The following is a 20289-nucleotide window of genomic DNA, read 5'->3' as shown; positions in this document are numbered from 1 at the left end:
CACCCGCCTGCGGCTTGGGGGTGGGGAAACTGCCACTTCCGCCTCGGTATGTGTCATGGCGGCGGTCACGTGGCGCCCGGGGGAGCCCGCCCTCCCAGCTGGGTCTCGGTGGCGGCGCCCGGGTGGGGACCGCTCCGCTCTTCCCTTCTCCTCCGCTCCGCTCCCGGCCGTGCCGCCGCGGGAGGCTGCCCCCGGTAAGCCCCGCCGCCTCTGTGCAGCGCCGTAGGTAGGTCACCCGTCTGGAAGGGCCGGTGCTGCCGCTGGGCCGCGGTCCTCTCGCTCCCGCCTCTGTTTGCGGCGGGGGGGGGGGGGGGGGGGGGTGGGGACGACTGCGGGGCCTAGCTGTGTCTCCGGCGGCTGCGCCCGGGGGAGACCTCAGCCGCGGGGCTGGCGGCGGGGCCGGGGGCCTGGGGGCACGGGAGAGGGGGGGGGATAACCGGCGGGATCGATGCGGTCTGCCTGCCGTACCGCGCGGGACGATGCTATCGGCTCTCCGCTGGCGCTGCCTGCGGCGGCGGGTGTGTGACGCGCCGCCGGGAACCGGGGCAGGGCCGGGCGGAAGCGGCGGCGGGCGGCGGGTTGTTACCGGGAGGGCCCCGGTGCCTGTGAGGGCTGCCTGTGCCCGCCTCGCTGGTGTCGGCGGGCTTGGGGAGCCGGGCGGCACCGCTGTGAAAAGGGCCAGACGCCGGGGCGGGTGTCGGTCGGTGCGGGCCGCTGGCCCCGCGGCGGGCTTCGGCGAGGCGGCGGCGCGGGCCTGAGGCGGTCGGCACCGGGTGGGCCCCCGCCGGGCAAATCGCGCAGTGCTCTGCCGGGTGCGGGGGGTAAAGGCGGTTTGGACACGGAAGATCCTTTTGTGAAGTGCCTGTCAAACTGTGCCCTAGCTTGGGTGCGGCCGAGCCGTGTGACAGCACGTCTCCGCTGAGCAGACCGCGGCGCAGGTGGGTGAAGATGTCGCGGTAGGTGCTGACAGGATAAACAAGTCACCTGTTCGCTCAGGAAGACCTGGAGGGTGGCAGGGGGGCGCTGCTTGGCAGATCTGCTTTTTTTCAGCAAAGCTGCGAAGTGTTTTATAACGATGAACTTGGAGATTCAAATATGGATCATAAAGTGATAGAGGTCTTGGGGCATCTTTAGGCCAACGTCCTGCTTAGAGCAGGGTCAGTTCTGAGGTCAGACCAGGTGGCTCAGGGCTTTGTCCGGTGAGGTCTTGAAAGCCCTTGAGGATAGAGAGCACACAAGCTCTTTGGACAACTTGTTCCTCTCTTTCACTGTCCTCACAGTGAAGAAGTTTCTCCTTTTATCCAGTACAGACCTCCCTTGTTTCAACGTGTGCCCATTATGGTGCGCTGCTGTTGAAAGCTCGTTGGAATGCTTATGTTATATATGTTTGTTGAAATTGTGGTAAAAGAAGAAAAATGGTCTATTTTAGCCCTCCTCTTCCAAACTTTCAGGTCTGTTACATGTATGTAAATATATCCATGTTTTCAGCAAGTGTTATTATGTAATTGCAATTTCATCTATATCAATGGTGCCTCAATAAAAGCTACTAATAGATTGACCAGACACAATATCATGACCTCAGTGAATTGAGATATACCTGTAAATTACATGGGAAATATTCAGCTTTATGCCAGAGGTAACAAATGTGGAGTTTTTTGAGTAAGAAAGTATGCAGTAATACAGAGCAAAGTAGGTTATAGGTTTTTTGCCCAACTTAAAATAGTTGCTTCAGAAAGCATAAGTATTTCAAGAGAGTGAAATTCTCAAACTAAGCATACAGATGATGAAGACAAGGTGTATGCAAGCTTAGTGTTTCAAATGGAAAAAAATTTCCTCTGTGTAATTATATACAACTTCACAAATTAATTTCTTTCCTAATTGTTTACATTTGGAATATATTTTTGTGAGCTGAGGAGCACAACATATCTAGCATCTCAGTTGTACCCGTTCCTGCAGATAGTAATTTCTTTCCACACTTTAGATTTGGCGTAAACAACACTACAGAAAGAAAATGACCCACTGGTTTCATCGCAACCCTTTGAAGGCTACAGCTCCCGTTTCATTTAATTTTTATGGGGTAGCTACCACTCCAGCTGCTGCAAAGGTTTGCAAGTAAGTGTACTTGTGACTAACTTCTCTCTGTCTCTCACAGTTTGGAGGACATCCTTAAAAGTAATGGTTACTTTTCAATTTTTGTTCTGAAGATGACTAGAAATGTGTAGGCTGGGAGACAATAAGACACTGATAACACTGAAAACACTGAACATTTAGTTACAAAGAATGAATTATCCAGTTTTCAAGTCTCTGAGTGTATAGCAAGGCCTATTATAATAATGCAGAGGCAAAAGACTAAACATTTCATTGTCTTTATGATGACTGTGCATTCTTCTGCAAAAGATTACTTAAAGTAATTTCCATAAGTGAATAAGGCATGAATGTTCTATTGTAGAGAGGAATATAATGAAAAGAGATCTCAGCTTAATTTGCAGATCTATTCTTGTCTCTTCATATGCTCATCCCATTCAGATGCTGAAGAATGTTCTTGCTTGTTACTTCCCTACCCTCCCCCTGTACCCAAACTCTTGGTAGATAAAGGCATAGTTATTTTAGTCTCTGTTAGAACAATAGATTGCTAATGAGTACTGATTATCCATTGCTGTCTGTCCAGAATCGATTGTACGTTAAACTAAAGAGACAATCGTATGTATCCGGAAGAGAAAGGAAGGGTTTTCTGTATTTATTGGCATCTTCCTCATAAAGTGCCTTTCCATGCCTTCGGATATGGAATGGAATGCTTAGCTTCACTTAGCCAAAAGGGTGGTGGTATGCATGGGCGGGTACTTTCTCAATAGTACATTTCTGGGTAGAATTTTTTTAGGTTTGTTTTTTCTTTTTTTTCCCCTCCATACAGTGATATGAGGTTATCTCGAACACGACTATTGGAGCTGTTTACAGACTCAAGTTGTAATCCAGAAATGATGAAGAACGCGACTGACTTGTACTTTTCACTCTTGCAAGGTAGGAATATTCATTGGCAATACTGCCAATACATCAAGAGGTATATGATTTGAATTTTAATGACACTTCTCAGAATACGTGTTGTGCTAATCTTCTGTAAAGAAGCTTTGTACTTCTTAGGAAGGAGAGTATCTTCAGGAGTTCTGTGCTTTATACCAGTCAGGGATACTCATCAGGTCCTTTCTACAAGTTCCAGTGTCCTGTGTGACCCTGTCAGTACTGAGTGTTGGCAGTCTTGTCCTCTTGCTTTTAACCTCATTCTGCTTCCTGCTGGAGGAGGAAATGTTTATTTGTCTCTTAGATTGTGGTGAATTGCTCCTTAAGTATAAATTGAGTCTATTAGTTGGTAGGAGTCACTCTTTGGTGTAAACTTCTGGTTTGTCTAATGCTAGATAATAGACTTGTTGCAAGTTCACACTTTGGCTGCTGCTTGTCTTAGGTGTATATATAGGTGCTCATTAGCATAGTAGCTACATTTTCAGTAGATGGTCAACTATGATGACGCATTTCCTTGAAACCTTCCTCCTGACAGTATTTTGATAATATTTTGATAACTGTCTCTTAGCAGTCAGGTGCTCAGAAAAGTTTCTTAGGACTGAGTTTTCAGGAATCAGCTGATTCATGGAAACTGTGATCTTTCGGTCTGTGGGAAGTGAAGCAGCTCAAGTGGGTTTAGTTCCCTCAGTCCCTGGGAGGATGCAAGCTAATGTGACATTGTAGATAAAGGTAAAATAACAGTCCATGTTGCTGCAGACAAGATTTGGAGAATTTCTTCAGGAAGGTATCATGCTTGGTCACTAAAATCTTCTGCATATGAAAGGAACAAGTATTTTCTGTCTTTATAAACATGTGACGGCATCTAGAGCTATAGCTTCAATAGCTGCTGTTGCAAGTCTTGGGTTCTTGAAGTCTGTAAGACTTGATCAGACAAAGGCCAGTCTTAGTCCTTCCTGAAAAATTCCTTGGGCCAGCATATGCTAGGATTTGGACATCCCATAGCATAAGCTTCATCCCGCTGACCACTGCTTTATGGGCTGCTGGACATAAAAAAAAAAGACAATTTCTTGTAGCCCTGGAGACAAAAGAGATGATGATTAGGTGAGTCCATGGTTACAAGCCCTTTTCCTTCTCCCTGTTGACCAGACAGCTTTTCCTGGAATTTCTCGAGTGACTGGCAGGGACAGTCAGTCACTCACCTTGAGCAGCCTCAGCCATCCTGTACCTGGGTCAGTCCAACTACCAGCTAGTCACCATACAGGACATGCAGACATCTGCAAGGTTTTCCTTGAGCAATCGAGACTCACAAGGTTGAGTTGGTAACCTGCTGGGCAAGGAGTTTCTTGTAGTAGCCAGTTCAGGTTTTTGTACATCTTGTTCTCAAGATATTGGGGAATAAAAGCCTCAGGAATTAACACAGGTTTTTGAGTGGTACTGCAAGAAACATTCCTTTATCTATATCTGTGTTCTCATTGATCCCCATTCCTTCATTACTTGTTTCTGTTTCTTACTTTGAGATTGTCCATCAGTACATTTTTTTTTATTCTATAGGTTTTATCCTTTCACTGGATGATTCTTCCCAAGAATGCAAATTGAGATATATTCAGAATTTCAAGTGGACAGACACATTACAAGGACAAGTTCCAAGGTACATATGCATTTATGATTACAGGGTAGGCAGTTGTTTTCTTCTGGTCTGTTGTGTATATGCACGTGTGCCAGCACAGGTCTGAAGGAAAACTTAGAAGTACAGCAAAATGTTGAACACAAAGTAGTTTCCAAAAACTTGTTGCTTTGTTGTTTTGGTAATTGCTGCACTTTATTAGGTGTTCTGAAGCATGTGTTGCCTTTATGTAAAGGCATGATAACGCATGATGATGGTAGAACGATCTGTCGTGTCTTAATTGATCTACAAACTATATCTGCAGTTGGCTAGAGCAGTACAAAGAACCTCGAGAGTACTGGTGAATTGAATATGATAACATAGGTTACTACAGTTTACAATTTTGTCATTTGGCGCTATTGCCTGACCAGTATCTTCTGAGTTTTTTGAAGTGCAAGTGTTGCTGAACATCTGACTTTGTTCTTGTCCTCTGAAGCTCCTAGTACACGTACTCCCGGTACAAACAAAGCTTCTGTTTTAAGTAGGAGTATAGGTTTGTAACCTTCAGGATTATTCAGTTGTCTCCTGCTGTTGTAGATAATTGTGTTGTATAACGATGCTTACGAATTTGTCAGGCTTTAGAAGAAGTGCTTGACATCCTCAAAGCTTTTATGCCCCTTGGAAGACAATCTGTTGATTAGGACTCTCTTCTAATTTTCTGATGGTAATACACACTTGTACTTGTGCCAACATTATTCTTCCCACTCCCACACCTTTCTTTTTAACCTTTAATAGTTCCTAAGCTATACTGAGCTTGTGATTGCAAGTTCATTCTTTTCAAAGACCATGTTTTTAGTTTTTGAAATTTCCCGCTATTTGCATATGCCATTTAATTGCAGTTACATAAATACTTGCAATAACATTCATTTGAGGGAGATGTAATAGACTTTGACTTACTAACTTAGCAGCTACAACTTTAAAGTAGACATTCCAGAGCAAGGCTTTCCACAAAATGTGCAATTTAAAAACAAAAAAAAAAGTCAGCCACACCCAAAGCTAAACAAATATCAAGTTACTGTTTTAAAATGAAAGTTCCCAAAAGGGAAGGGTAGGCATATGAATGTGGGAAATTATAATTATGAGCTCTTAAAGGAAATAAGTAAAAATTGAAGTGTCTTTTAAGCAGTTCAGCAAGTAGGAGGTTTTGAGTTGGAAATTGTTGACTTCTTAAATGAAAAATATTTTATGGAGAGAAATGTTGACTTATGCTATGTGATCTATCAGCAGAGAGAGTTTGTCAGAACAAAATGGAAAGCATTAAATTGTTTGGGGGTTTGTTTGGGGGGTTTTGTCTGTCTGTCTTCAGTGCCCAGCAGGATGCAGTGTTTGAACTGGTTTCCATGGGATTTAATGTAGCTCTGTGGTACACAAAATATGCATCACGACTCGCTGGAAAAGAAGAGTAAGTATTTTTCTTTTGTTAGTGATTCCATTGCAGCAATATTCCACCAAAAAACTTAGCAGGTTCTGAGTTTTGACTGCTGCAGTGCATGTCCAGCTGAGACAGTAGGAGTTCAAGGAGGCAGTTGGCCTTCCTTCATGTGTTGTAATTTCCAAGTGCACTTCAATCCCTTCTTGCATCTGTGAACAAAGTGTACTACTACCATGTGACTGTGGTACAGAGGAAGGGTCAGTTGTGAATAAACTCTTCACCAGTCCTGCTCTAAATATCCAGGTACAGAATTGAGATTCTCAAAATCACAGCTCTACTGACTTTTAGCTGTACATATTTCTAAAGCTTTGGCTTTTAGCACAGAGGTTACCTTTTACTTGAAAGTCACTACAAGGCCTTATATTTCTTTTTTCAAGTGAGTTCTATTTGATTAATTCATGATTGGACCTGTAAGAAACTTTTTTACTATGAGGGTAACACAGCAGCGGGACAGGTTACTTTAGAGAGTTAGTGGACTCCATTCTTGAAGTATTCAAGATTCATCTAGTCTAAGCCATAACTGACCTGATCTACTGTTGTCGATAGTCCTGCTCCAAAGCAGGAGGTGGGACTAAATGACACCTAGAGGTCCTTTCTAACTAACATTTTGCTGATTTATTCTATATTCTTAGTATAACAGAAGATGAAGCAAAAGACGTTCACAGAAGCCTGAAGATAGCAGCTGGGATTTTTAAACACTTGAAGGTAGAAAAACTGTCTTTGCTGTCTGTTCTTTAAGTTGTCTCCAAGTACTTGACTTTTTGTCTTAGAAAAGCCTTTGCTTTTCTGACAAGGTTACAGAATAAACAAGTGCCCCAGACTGTCTGAGTGATACAGGAAAAAGAAGGGTCTTAATATGTTGTGCTGCCACTCAATCCCTGCTACTCTTTCCCTGTGGCAGCGGAAGGGTAGGCTGGCTGTCTGCCCAGTAGCACATGCAACAGTGCAGCCAGCCGTCTTGGGACCTTCACTTGGTGTCCCATCCATTTAGGAATGAGGGATTTGCTTTGCATTGGTAGCAGTGGTATTAAAGCTAAAATAACTTTGAGACTTGTTTGTACTTAGGAAAGTCACATTCCAAAATTGATTACACCTGTAGAAAAAGGAAGAGATTTAGAAGCTCGACTTATAGACTCTTACATCATACAGTGCCAAGCTGAAGCTCAAGAAGGTATCTTAAAATATACATTTGTTGGGGATGGGAAGTGACAGTCTTTGTGGGTTACTTGGATGTCTTGTGAAGTCTGCTTGGCAGCAATGCCATTTTTTTTTTCTCCTCCAGACGTACCGTGGCTTAGTGGGGTGGGTTGCTTTTAAAGAAACTTCGGTTACCATTAGAGGAAGAAAATGCCAAAAATCAGTCTGATACTACAAACGTAACCACTTTGGAAGAACTGTGTGTGACATTCCTCCCTCTTTTTTCCTTTCATGCAGTCCCTTCACCACCATGGTCATCTAACATAAATTCCCAGTTCCTTTACTTTAAAATATTTGCAACTTCTGTTTACTAGCTAGTTTTCAGACTAACCTTCCTTCAGCTTTTCTGTTAATTTGGAATCATTCTATCTAAGAAACAATCTGTATTCTGCAGTTTGCTTGACTGTAGAATACTTGTTTTCTGTTCATGCAGGCGTTTTAAAATGCTAAATGCCTCTACTGATTTGATGTGACATTTTCAATTAAAGTTTAATATTGTGGTGTGGAATTTTTTTTTCAGTGACAATTGCTCGGGCTATTGAGCTGAAACACAATCCAGGACTAATAGCTGCTCTTGCTTATGAAACAGCTAACTTCTACCAAAAAGCTGGTAAGTGTCCTGTTTTGTATCCTTAGTGACCTGGTTTATGCATTCTTGCCAGCAGACATATTTCACCCGCCTGCCAACTGTGATATTAACACTGTTTCTTAGTGGATATGCTTTGTATATTTAGCTTCTATTTAGCACATTTAAGGCTTCAGTTACCAGCGTAACGTATATTTTGATAAGGCCTTTTGTTTTCGTGGGAATCTTTTTTCTGTAGCTAACGATAGGAAATGTTAGCAAGGGGAGACAGAAGACAGAGTAATGTCTTGAGAATATGTAATAGCAGCAAACAAATGGCTTGACGTAAATGGAGTGTGTTTCATCTGCCTTTGGGCAGCAGATTATGATGCAGACCATAAAGTGTGTAGCTGGGTTAATTATGTACATCCTTCCAGATGAGTAAGCTGATCTGTGGGCTTACTGATGCAAGTGGGAAAAGTGTAAAAATATGGAAGTCGGTATAAGAGGTGGAATATTGTAACATAAGTAAACTTTTATAGGTCACTACTTGAAATTAAACTTGGAGCAAGCTTTGAAATCCTGCCTAAAAATACTTAGGAGAATTAGCCTTCCAAACTTAGTGGACAACAGTTTCAGGGATTCTAGGGACAACTGCATGATAGCTCAATAAACTGCATATTTTTGATTTTCCTCATAGTTTCTCTGTGCCTTTGCAGGAGTAATTTATGTCACTTGTTTCTTGCTACTTTATAGTTAAGATCTATTGCTAAGTTTTAAGCATTCTGGTCTTTGTGTGCGTGATTTTTCTTTTTGGAAACGTCTTGAAGAATAACTTTACACGTGTGTTCATAGATCAAACATTATCCAGTTTGGATCCAACTTATGCAGGTAAATGGAGGAAGTACTTAAACTTGAAGACCTGTTTCTATATGGCCTATGTAAGTACCTCAGCTGACTGCAGTCACAGTTTTTAATGTTGTCTAAGGGCTGGATAGGGAATGGGGGAAGTGAAGCAATTCGGGTTGAGCATAATACTTGTCTTCCATTACCTGCATCACAATCTGATTCTAGGCATAATTCAGAGCTGATCAGCTTTTTGAAGGCCCTGAATGAAACTGCATCAAGTAATGTTACATACCATTCCAAGTACTGCCCCTTTTTGCGTGACTGATCTCTTAGCAAGTGCAGTGGCACTCATCAGCTGCTCAATTTGCTGTGTATTTCTTGTAGCCTGCCACAGCCTGTAATCTGGCTCTTTCATACTGTAAAAAAGGCCCAAACTAAGTAGTTAACACAATTGTCTCTCTCTTATACCAAACCTATAGCTAAAAGCTGCTTACCTTATCAGCAAGTTTGAGAGGTGAGGGAGGGTCAGAGCTGTGGCACTTTTTATCTTTTTTGATTTGTGTAATATGGGCAATGGTAGATTTAGGTAACACTTGCTATACTGTGAGAACAAACATTAAAGGAAGGTGTGCAAGGTCGGCATTAGTTCATGCAATCATTCCTTTACCTATGGTATTTAGTATTTAAACTCAACAACTGATAATAGAAAAGAAGCAATTCAGTACTCACTGGAATACAGTACTATCTTCAAGCATAAGTGTGAAGGAATGAGACTTTTTGGGGTGCAAAAGTTATTTGGACTGTGATGAAGTATCTCAAGCAGCAGAAGACCTCATCTTTTCTGGATTCAGTGATGTTTGTTGCAGATTCAGTTTGTTCAGATAGTTTTAGTTTTTAGAGTCTTTGCTTTGTAAACTTGATTGGGGTTCCTCCTCTTTCTGTGATGCGGCTTAATGCTGCACATTGGTACAGTGAGAGAGAAAGGTTTGAACTAGACTCTATACTAGTGCTTTTGGTAAAACATCCTTCCTGAAGTTCAAAGTTACCCTTGGCTAGACTTGAGACAGCTTGCTTCATACCTACCTCACGGTGTTTATATTGAATTTCATTGTTCACCGAATGCTGCTTTGATTTGCATTCCCAAATGGTCAGCTCTCTGCAGGGAATGGCACCTTCATGGAGATGCAACTCTGACGTAAGGAAGAGCAGAAGTGAATTGGTACAGGAAGTGCCCAGTGACGTTGGTAATGATTTTGTCCTCTCCCATTAGGCATACTGTTACCATGGTCAAACTTTACTGGCGAGTGATAAATGTGGGGAAGCAATCAGATCTCTGCAGGAATCAGAAAAATGTAAGTGTGACTGAGACTGGATTACAGTGTCTGATGATGACATGCCTGGTTTATTTTGCTGTATCGTGTTTACTTGGTCTCCCATAAACTTAAGATTTTATCTGTCGCCTGATGAAAATCCAGCATACTTTTAAATAGGGACAGTATATTCCTTTTTTGTCTTACCAAAGACTGTCTTTCATAACAGTGTTGCAGAAAATTTCATCTTCACTTCTCAACCTGTTAAAGACTGTCTTTGAACTGCCTGCAATACAGTGTAAAAATCAATTGTCTGGTCATCACTTTTTCTGGTCTGTATGTTAAGTTCCAGTAGCCTTTTCTGCTTTGGAGGTGGCTCTGAATTACATTAAATAGTAAATCTAAACCATGTATGTTTGTTTGTTTTTAAACAGCTTTTAGTAATTTATTTCCTTTCTCTTCATTTGAAAGGCAGATTAAGGGAAGTTTGCAGTAGTTCAGGGACTTCTGCCTATCCTTCTCTCTTCAAAGCTATTGCTACCCCAATGGCCTGCACTGCATAACTTTACTAAAATGTATAAAAAATGCTCAAATCATCAAATTGGAAACTTTTAATATTAATTTAAAAAAAAAATAGAAAGAATTTATTAAGAACAAACTAAGTTGGATTACTGCTGTTCAGAGAAGAGTGCTTCTTTTCCCTCTCCATATTAAATGTTGTTTATTTTTGGACATCAACTATGCATGGACACCTTCATACCCTCTCTTTTTTCCTATCATGTGGCACAGTTCTTGGGTTATTGTTGCATTTTGACCCACACATGAGAATGCTTTCCTGCATCTTGCTACCCGAAGAGCTATCTTTTTTTTTTTTTTTTTTTTTGTGTTCCTCGGCACTTTTTGGATGCAGTAAATCTTGGCTGGAAGTGCTGCCTTTGAGCTAGTTTATTTTTGTTTCTAAGAAGCAAGAAGCCTGAATGGATTCTGTTATCTCCTAAAACTGAAGCACTGTAGATGTGAACCATGATTTAAGAGTCATGTAAATGATTTTTATTACATTTCTTTCTTGCAAAGTTTTTGCTAAGGCTGAAGCATTGTGCAAAGAATATGGAGAAACCAAAGGGCCCGGGACTACTGCCAAACCTTCTGGACATCTCTTCTTTAGGAAATTAGGAAGCTTGATTAAGAACACATTAGAAAAATGTCAGAGAGAGAACGGATTCATGTGAGTAATTCGTGGTTGGTACAGTGCTCTATATGAACTGTTATTACCATATTTGCCTTTATTTCAAGATGGGATGGTAATTTTTACTCTCCAGTTGTTATATTCCTTTAGGGCATGGCACGTAACTTAAAGATTTGCAATTGTGTAATTTTCTTGTAGCGGATTTGCTCTGGGTCTCTGCTATCACCCTCTCTGTGTTCTGTGCCAGTTCAGCAGGGTAGGTTGGACTGACATGCTGTACTGGTTAAGCAGTTTTCTTCCGTCGTTCCCCAGCTACTTTGTTTCCTTTCCTTCTGCACAAGAGAAAGTCCTGCAGAGATTGCTGTGTTGCTCTAATGCCCTCTTCCCAGCTGCTGGGGTCTAGTAGGCAACAGAGGACAGAAGGGAAATGTAGAATACTGGTAGCTGATTCTGCTTTGCTAGCTGCAAAGTCAAAACACAGTCATGCCTTCAGTGAAGAATATGCTTAGGGTGCTAGGAGCTTTACCGGGCTAAGTATAATTAATATTGTAAATAGGGCTTTCTGTTAGTTAATGCCCCTTCCAAAAAGAGTTTGAAAGCCGTTTAAAATAACAAGATTAGTTTGGCTTTGGAATTCTTTCACTCATTTCTTTCTCCCCTCCCTTCCTCTTATGATTTAGTATTCCACAATAGGTTTGCTATTTCCCTTTTTATGATATTTAAACACCTGTGTAATAGGGGAATTGACTAAACAAAAAGGATTGTCAAGTACATCAAGCTGAACTGCAAACAGGAGAAAAATCTCTGCTCTGCTTTGGTTCCAATAACTCTTGTCATAGCTTACAACAGCAGCACACAGGAGATATCAAGAAATCCATGTCCCTCTAGAAACAAACTTTGAAAGAGAAACCTGATAACCAGTCACTGTTTTGGGAGATGTGCCTGCCACAGAGCTCGGCCACAGCACAGGAAGTAAGGTAGCGTGTGTCAGTATTTGTCAGTTTTTAGCTCTCGTTGTTTTGCTGAGGGTAGATTTATACCCTCATTCAGGCTTTGTGTCACAGCAAGTCTTTGTGGGTGTTGCAGTGTCATTGCTATTATGTGCTGTGGCACATTAAGAGTGCTTTAGGAAAAGAACTGTCCCGTCATCTTTCTTGGGAAGTATTTTAAATCCTCCTTTGAATTTTGAAGGTCTTTTTGTAAAAAAGGTGCTCTTTGCTTTGAAGCTGGGAATAATGGTTATCAAGTAGGAAGAAAACCCACCTAGCTATTAGGAAATGAACCAAGAAGGAATTGCTTTTGTTCTTGTGAATCTTGCTGACAGAATGCAGGTTGGACGGTGCCTTAATGAAATGGAAGAGAGCAGCAGTGACTGCCACTGTAAAAACCTAGGTTGTTTTTCTTTAGAATTGCAAACGAGACTTGCAGAGATAGTGCATTGTGTTTTAAATACATTGCTGTATTCTTTTACAGCTATTTTCAGAAGGTGCCAGCAGAGGCTCCCCAGCTGGAACTGAAAGCAAACTATGGCTTAGTAGAGCCTGTTCCTTTTGAATTTCCTGCCTTGAACGCACACTGGACTCCTGAAACACTTGCTGCATTTGATCTCACCAAGAGGCCAAAGGATGACACCGTAAGATAATCTTACGTACTGTTCTTTCACATTAGCTTTATTCTGTGTATAGCACAGAGTTACTATTTTGCTCTTCTGTAATGTTCCCCAGCTCAGGGCAGGGTGTAGGCACAAGGCTACCGCCTGAGCTCACACTTCCACTGTGTCAGGAGGCAAGTCAGTTAACCTCTCTGCCACGCTGTCTGCCTCTGGAAATTAGGAGTCCTTTTTTTCCTAAGTCCTGAATAGGAGGAAATTCTTTAATGCGTATAAGATGCTGAAATGTTACAGGAGTGAATACTATAGAAAGTTTCTTTTTTAGAAGAGGATTCATTTAAGGATGCTGAAATAGAGAATATTTGGCTTTTCCCCCTTGCTTGAGGCTTGTACAAAGCCTTCAGCCTTTAGAAGAGAGGGGACTGTTAGATTAGAATATGTAAAATTAGCCATGCATAAGTACTGTACAGACACAGTGGTTTGTACTTGTGGTATTTAGGTTTTTTTCTTCTTGTTTGCAGGCTAAACCAAAACCAGATGAAGAAGTAAAACCTCTGAAGGAACCAGATATAAAGCCTCAAAAAGACAGTGGATGCCAGATTTCTTAAGAGCCATAAGTGCTTTGAATTCACTTTGAAACTGTATTAATTGGACTCTGGGGCTTTAGTTCTGATCTCCCTCTTTCTGATTCTTCTTTTTCAATTTAGAAGACTAATTTAATTTACTTTTGTTAGTATGCATCTATCTTGCTTGAGAATGTGGTGGATTTCTAGGAGTTTATTTATATCTGACTTATTTTTGGTTTTAGTGCGATATCATAGAATGAGTGGGTTTAAATGTTCCTATTGTGCCTCTAGAGAGCCACTTTTTGTGGGTTTAGTTTCTATCCACAAATAGCAAAGGAGGTATCATGATTGTAACACTTAAGGATTTTTTCCATTAAATTATATGCTATATAATGTCAAATTCTGCAAACAAAAGTTTGCATGAAAAGTTATATTTATTCAGGTTTTGTCATTCAGGCTTAACACCCTGTTGTGTTCCGATTCACTTAATTGTAGTGAGCAAAGAAAATCCGGGTTTGGTTTGTAACACCCCAATGGTATGTCACGGGACTTTCACAGAACTTGGAAAACCTTAAGTTCTGCATAACTGGAGCACAATTTATATTCTTCTGAAACGATTAGCCTCTGTTCTTTCCTCTATAGATTAGGGTTCTTGTATCAGAATTTGTAGTAAGGTACTTTAGCTTGTCTGTCCTTAAATTAAAATCCTTTAATATCGAAGTGTATATGAAAGTGATGCAGCAAGTAATATGAAAGTGCTTAAAAGTAATGCATCACGGTGTCATTCATGCAAGGTTTTTGAATCTTGAAAGATTTGGTAAGCTTGAAAACTGCAGACAATTAAAATCTCCTGGCACTAGAATTCATGAAGTTGTCATGCATAAGGTAATGGAATTGTAACTAAGATGCTGTGTTTCCATCTGGCTAGTGTCTATAAGAAGCTGTTAGGACAACGGGGAGGAAAGATGAGCTGAAGAGCTGATGGCACAACTGGGAAACCAAGCTCTAGATTTCCTTTATGCTGTATGTAGACAGTGCTGTTTCTCAGCTTCTGCAGTATTGCACTGAAATCAGCTCCTTAGGAAGAGAACTTGCCAAAACCCAAGCCCAGTCAAAACTGAGAAAGTATTTTGTAGAACTTGCTTCTTCCATTTCTGCCTACTGTGGAAAATGTGATAACATTCTTTAGTGCTGAGCACTTCAAAACACCCGTGTCAACAACAACATAGCTTTCTGATTTGCTGCAAATGCAAAAGAATATAATGCATGCATTGAAGTGAGGGCCTTGCAATCTCTGGGTATGAGTTGCTGCACTTCCCTTTATCTGAGAAAGAAACTGAACAGCCTGAAAATGTTTCAAAAAACACGATAGCATATGCACTTACTATGATGTATACTGTAAACACATTCTTCACTTTGTACTGGTTGGATCAGTTCATCTTCCACTGTAATTCAGTGCTTCTGTTTGAAATCTTTCATGGGACTTTGAGTAATTCAGCTTAAAGGGCAGGTGTGAGGCTCCTTGAAGGCCTGTGGAACAAAAGTTGTTGAGGAGATTAATAGGAAACTCAAGACTTTTCCTGAGGTACTGGCCAAACTACAGAATTCATTGCTGCAAAAGGCAAAGAGGCTCTTAATGCTGTCTGTCATGGATGAATCAAATGCAAAACTCATTGCTTCCAGTGATAGATATTTCTTTCAGCCAGTTCTGCACACAGAAATAAGTGTGAAATGAGCTGAATTGCTTTGGAAGAAGTTACTGTTCTGCAAGAGCTTAGGTGGGTAGAGGATAATGAATATCAAGAAGAAATTATATCTAAAATTGGTCCATTTCTTCTGATGCTGCACAAGAGCCTTGGGTGTGTTTTTTGAAGAGTTACTCAGATCTGTTCATAACTTGATCAGCTGACTTTTTAGACTTCTTGCATTGTTAAAAGACCAGCTTAGGTTTTACCAGAATGGAGCATGGAGATACTTTGCTTATACGGGTTTTAATTGCAAAAACTTATTACAGCTGTAGTCATCTACTTGCCCCCTTTAAGGATCAAGATGAAGTTAACTCAGTTTCATAATCATGACTTTTTAGTTACTCATCGTTTTTCAGATGCCTGTGTGTGTTAATACATGCACGTCTCAACCTAATTAATTTTCTTTCTATGCAGACAACATTCCATTTTCCCTCGTCCCCTCATTTTCTCTTTTGTCTGCTACACACTGTGGCATAGACTTGCCCTTGTTTGCTAATGCATGTGTAGGTCCTGGGACTCATTTCCAATGAGGCTTTTGCCCATGGGTGTATTTCAATATATGAATATCTTAAAATAAAATGAACAGATCATGACTAAATCATTCCCAAAAAACTTCTTAGGAAAGATTATTTTACGGACTTGCAATTCTTTGGACGCTTTCTTGAACCAAGTGGTTTGTTTGAATCAAGTTCACTGTAAATAGTTTGGGGCATAACCAAGTGGATTGTGTCAGATTATGGCATTACTTAAGCCTAGCTGTGTAACCTCTTATGCCATAGCTGTTTCAGTAAATATGATGTAGTAGTTTAAAAATAGACTAATGGAACAAACTAATTCACTTAACACGTGTTGCTTTTCAAGAGAAACTTTGTTTACTTGTAGTTTAAATCCTGTGGCAAACATTGCATAGTTTTGCCCAAAAATAAGAAACTAGAGACTGTTTAGTTTGCAAAGTATACAGAGCTGTGAGTCAATGAGCAGTTTTCTCTTTTGGTTTTGTTGGGTAGTAGCAAGAATTATTGTAAATAATAAGTCGATTAACTGTCCAGTATGCTTAAGAATATGGGTGAATTGACTGGGAGTTTCAGTTAATCTGGAAACCTAGCAGCCATGTTCCTTCTATTACAATTTCCTTTAGTAATTTTTAAGAATGAGGTATTTTGAATGGTGACTTTTTAATACTCTAATGCGGCAAGAGCCTGTTTTTGTGGTGTCTCTCTGGTTTTAGAGGCTTTCATGGCTAAACCTGCAAATCTTGTTGGTGTAAATAGTCTTTAAAAATTTGTGCCCAGTCTGAACTAGGACAAAACTGCAGCTAAATAAAATATGGAGTGCTGGGCCCTCTATTTTATGTTTTTAAAAATGCAGTGATTGTCTTTAATCTACTATAAAACAAACCATTAAGCTCTTTGCAAGATTTCTATTTAAATACCTTCCTCCATGTATTTAAATACACTTCCTCCATGTTTCATGTTCCTGGGTTTACAGTAGTTAATCTCCATCCAGCACGTGACACTCCTACAACCGAGGGACTAAATTTGGCCCTTGGATGCTGATGTCTGCCTCCCACTGGATTTGGTAGAGGAGTTTTGCCTGTCAGCCTAAGGATAACGCTTGGTCAATTAAATGTTCAGCATGGATATGTGGTGTGTCTGTAATGATGGTAGTGGTTTATACTGTAAGCAAGAAAACAGATCCCTGTATCTCTGTAGAGTATAGCCACCTTTGCACTTTAGAAATTTCTGATCTTGCAATTTCAGTACAATACAATATGGTTGTAAGTATTCCTTCCTGTCATTTTAATTTTGTTGCACTGATTTCAGTACTGTGCTATTGGTGAGGAGACTACTAAAATGTATTTTTAATTGTCTGTGTATAAAACAAACTCATGAAGCATATCTCTACCTTTAGCATTGGGGAACATGAGAGGAGGCAGTAGTTCATCTGCCTTCCATGTCAGTTCAGAGAAATGAAAACTTTCTGTCTATTGGCTGAGGGTTGATAAGTTTCATCCCATCTCTGCATCTAGTATCTAAACTGAAGTTTCAGCATTAACATAAATCCTGTTCGTGCCTATTAATTATCCCTAAAAAAAATGAATCTGTCTCTAAAGATCATTGCCAAATTATCATAGCAGCATAAGCTGTTTTGGGTTTGGTTTTTTTTTTTTTTCCCTTTTTCCCTAACTGGCCCAGTTGAGTGAGGAATAAAGCACAGTGAGTATGACTGGCATGGAAAAGCCCTGCAGTGGGTAACTGTCTCCAGATTTTGAGTGCAGTGTAAAGATTTTTCCACAGTGACTGGTGGTTTCACTCAGATCTTTCCCCGCTGGTGATGCTCTCAAATTCAACAAATGTCACATGGTAACTGAAGGGGGTCTTGATTAGCTTTTTATGTAGGAAGGCCTACCTCCTTCAGTGTTGGTGCCTTCATGGATTACAACCTTCTTGCAGCCATCCTGTACATGGAATAATCATACTGCAATGGAATCGGCTCTGATAAGATCGACCGACCAGCCTTATTTCATGAAGACAGTCACCATGCAATCTTAAGCTTCATAGTTTGAAAATTTGTATATAATCACGAGTTTCAGAATACCATTTAAAATAAACAATCTTAATGTATCGGTTTTTGTTTCATCTTTTAAAATTTTTAGTAGCAAGAAAAAGGGTCTATCTTGAATGTTACTTTCTCCAATTTAATGCAAATGTAATAATTATAGAGAATACTTTATCCTTGCAGTATGCCCAAAGGAGGACTTCAATGAGCAAGATAAGTGAATTGGGTGCATATGGAAGTAATAGTTACAGTGAAGCACTTCAAGTCATGGCGCAGGAAGAGAGGAGATAGGATTTCCAAACTTCTGTTTAACAACAACAAAAAAATTAATTGGGTATGATTTCTTACGCCTATACAAAATCCTAGGGCTTGCAAAGGTCTGTGACATTGTAGGATACTCTGTGTACTAGGTGAAGGGGTGGTTTGAGGAGTGCAGATTGCTTGCCACTTCTCTACATTGCCAGCAGGTGGCAAGGAGATTTGTAGGAAAATAGGGGTTTTCATTTTCAGGGGCATGGTTGGCTCTTTCAGTTTTTAGCGAAAATACACACTAATGGCTTTTAGCCTCTCAAGCTTTAGCACAGTTTCTAGAAGAAAAAAGTATTCTCTATCGGACTCTGATGTCTATTTCCTTCTGAAATAAATTTCTTTCTCTCAATGAGGTACGTTGAAAAAAACCTACCAAAAAGGTGTTTTCATTCACGCATGTTGTGACTTTAGTAAAAGTATCTATAACTGATTCTAAATTTTTCCTCCTTCCTGCTGATTTAAAGGATTCAATTTCTGTCTAGTCCTTAGAGAATTATTCTTTAGAATAAATTCTTAGAACTGTTCCGCTGTCTAAAACAATCTTCTACTTAATTTTGATAATATCAAATACTTTTGTAGGCATGTCTGTTTTGAGTGTAGCATTGGGAATTTGAAAGTGTCCAAGATATCAGCTTTTAAGACAAATCTTCCTCTCCAATTTAGAAACTAAAATTTTTCTACTTTACAATTGTTTTTTTTTTTGTCTGACATCAGATTCATCCATTCAAACAGGGAGCCAACCAAACAGGTTGTTACATTTGGAGAACGTTCATAATTTTAGCATGTAGCTGCTGGACTGGATTTTTGTCTTCTTTTCCTCCATAAAGACAGTAATCTTTTCAGCAGCAGACTCTGCTGAAACAGATTAACTGTGAAACGGATTTCCAAGTCACAGAAAGTTGCTTGTTTGTGTTGGGAACCCCCGAAGACCCACAGTTTCCCTCATGTTGGTTTGAAAACAGCTGATGAGTTACTTGGAACACTTTTCTTCAGACTTCAGAAAGCTCAGCAGCTCCTTGAATGTGAAAGACCTACCTATCTTACTGTGTGCTTTTTCTAGTGCCTGGCAGCTGCTTTTCATGCCTTCACTTTTAAGTGATGGGGAAAAAAAATAGATTTCCATGCTTTATCGCTTTCCTTATTTTCTTTCACACTTGAGTAAGAGGTGAAATAACCACCAATGATGCTTATAGCTAACATCATAAATAAAGTGCATGAATGGACAGTTCAAACCATAAAACTGCCTTTTCAGATTATATATAGATGTCTACACATTGCTTACTTCTGTTTATATTTGGAAATTTTCTGTTGAAGCCATAACAAAAAGAGATTTAGCTTTATGAAAGTGAAAACAGATTCTGGTGGAGACCTGAGTAGCAAGTCCTATATTCATTTGTTTTCAGTAACTTTGGAAAATGCAAGGCTCAATGATTTTATCCTGGGCTGGATATTGTAGGAAAAGTCCACAGGATTTTTTCTCTAAAGCTGATGGGAAGCCTAAATAAATCCTTCATCTCACGCTTTTGTGACTAGCACATTCATATCACCTGGGCTGATGATTTTCCTCAAATTTCTAAATCACAAATCTTATACCACAGTACTTTTTCCTGAGATGGACGCAAGTTGGCATTCTTGCACTTTTTGTTGTGTGCGTGGTGTAGGAACTTCTCTGACAGCACAGAGTTTCTTTCTTAAATTACTTGCCTTTTTAAAAACAAAGCAAGCCTTAAAGTTTTCCCCTAGTTCTCACAGGCAGCTGGTGTATAATTTCAACACAAAAAAGAGATTATCTCTTGTGCAGCTCTACTTTCCACTACATCAGATGGGCCTAGTAGTTAGCATTTTATAAAAGTCAGAAGAAAAAGCTTGAAGAAACACAGGGATATGAAATGTGGTCTCCTGTTGGCTTCTTAATAAGGAGGTAATGTAGAGGCACAGTTGTGAAGCGCACGGTAGCTCTGAAGTTCAGATGAAAGCAAGATGAAGATGCTGCAGCACGCGGGCTCTTCAGCCAACTGAACTCCAGTTAGGGCAGAGCTACTGGTGTACTGGGAGAGGCCAAATCCCAAATTCGGTGGGACTGACTGGCAGAGATCCACTGCTGCTGCTGCTGGGGTGATCTGAGGTGTGTTGGGAGCTTACAGGATGTGCCTGTGCTTTTGAGAGCTATGGAAACGGTGTCCTTGTAGCGGAGCCAGCCTGGAAGGGTCAGCTCTGCTTGTCTTCTGCTGTGGCAGGGAACATCTGTTTACTGTCAGTTGGCTTATAGTGAAAGCATGAA

At 40.4% G+C, this 20289-nt stretch overlaps 1 protein-coding gene across 6 annotated transcripts; it reads left to right on the top strand.

The window, feature by feature from the left end:
• Nucleotides 1–58: 58 nt before the first annotated feature.
• Nucleotides 59–17764, top strand: BROX (BRO1 domain and CAAX motif containing). Of its 6 annotated transcripts, none has more exons than XM_074817841.1 (13): nt 59–194; nt 1982–2112; nt 2912–3018; nt 4567–4663; nt 5985–6080; nt 6743–6815; nt 7176–7281; nt 7828–7917; nt 8728–8813; nt 9992–10073; nt 11106–11256; nt 12691–12850; nt 13348–17764. In XM_074817841.1, the coding sequence occupies exons 2-13, from the start codon at nt 2012–2014 to the stop codon at nt 13432–13434; spliced, it is 1236 nt and encodes a 411-aa protein (XP_074673942.1). In that variant the 5' UTR covers nt 59–194; nt 1982–2011; the 3' UTR covers nt 13435–17764. The 6 variants fall into 6 exon arrangements, 4 of the variants coding, with proteins under 4 accessions (XP_074673942.1, XP_074673939.1, XP_074673941.1 ...); XR_012622418.1 differs by lacking the exon at nt 13348–17764 and adding an exon at nt 12057–12194 and having other exon boundaries at nt 85–226; nt 12691–12844; XR_012622419.1 differs by lacking the exon at nt 13348–17764 and adding an exon at nt 12057–12189 and having other exon boundaries at nt 85–226; nt 12691–12779.
• Nucleotides 17765–20289: the final 2525 nt, after the last annotated feature.

The sequence above is a fragment of the Strix aluco genome, chromosome 3, assembly GCF_031877795.1.
Source record: "Strix aluco isolate bStrAlu1 chromosome 3, bStrAlu1.hap1, whole genome shotgun sequence".
Taxonomy (NCBI): domain Eukaryota; kingdom Metazoa; phylum Chordata; class Aves; order Strigiformes; family Strigidae; genus Strix; species Strix aluco.
This window is presented reverse-complemented; position numbering and strand designations above follow the sequence as displayed.

Bases quoted from the DNA above. Each gene is read 5' to 3' on its own strand.
- BROX (XM_074817841.1), top strand. From the start codon at position 2,012: ATGACCCACTGGTTTCATCGCAACCCTTTGAAGGCTACAGCTCCCGTT. The intron at 7,282-7,827 runs GTATCTTAAAAT...TTTTTTTTTCAG, and splicing joins CCAAGCTGAAGCTCAAGAAG to TGACAATTGCTCGGGCTATT. The intron at 7,918-8,727 runs GTAAGTGTCCTG...GTGTGTTCATAG, and splicing joins TAACTTCTACCAAAAAGCTG to ATCAAACATTATCCAGTTTG.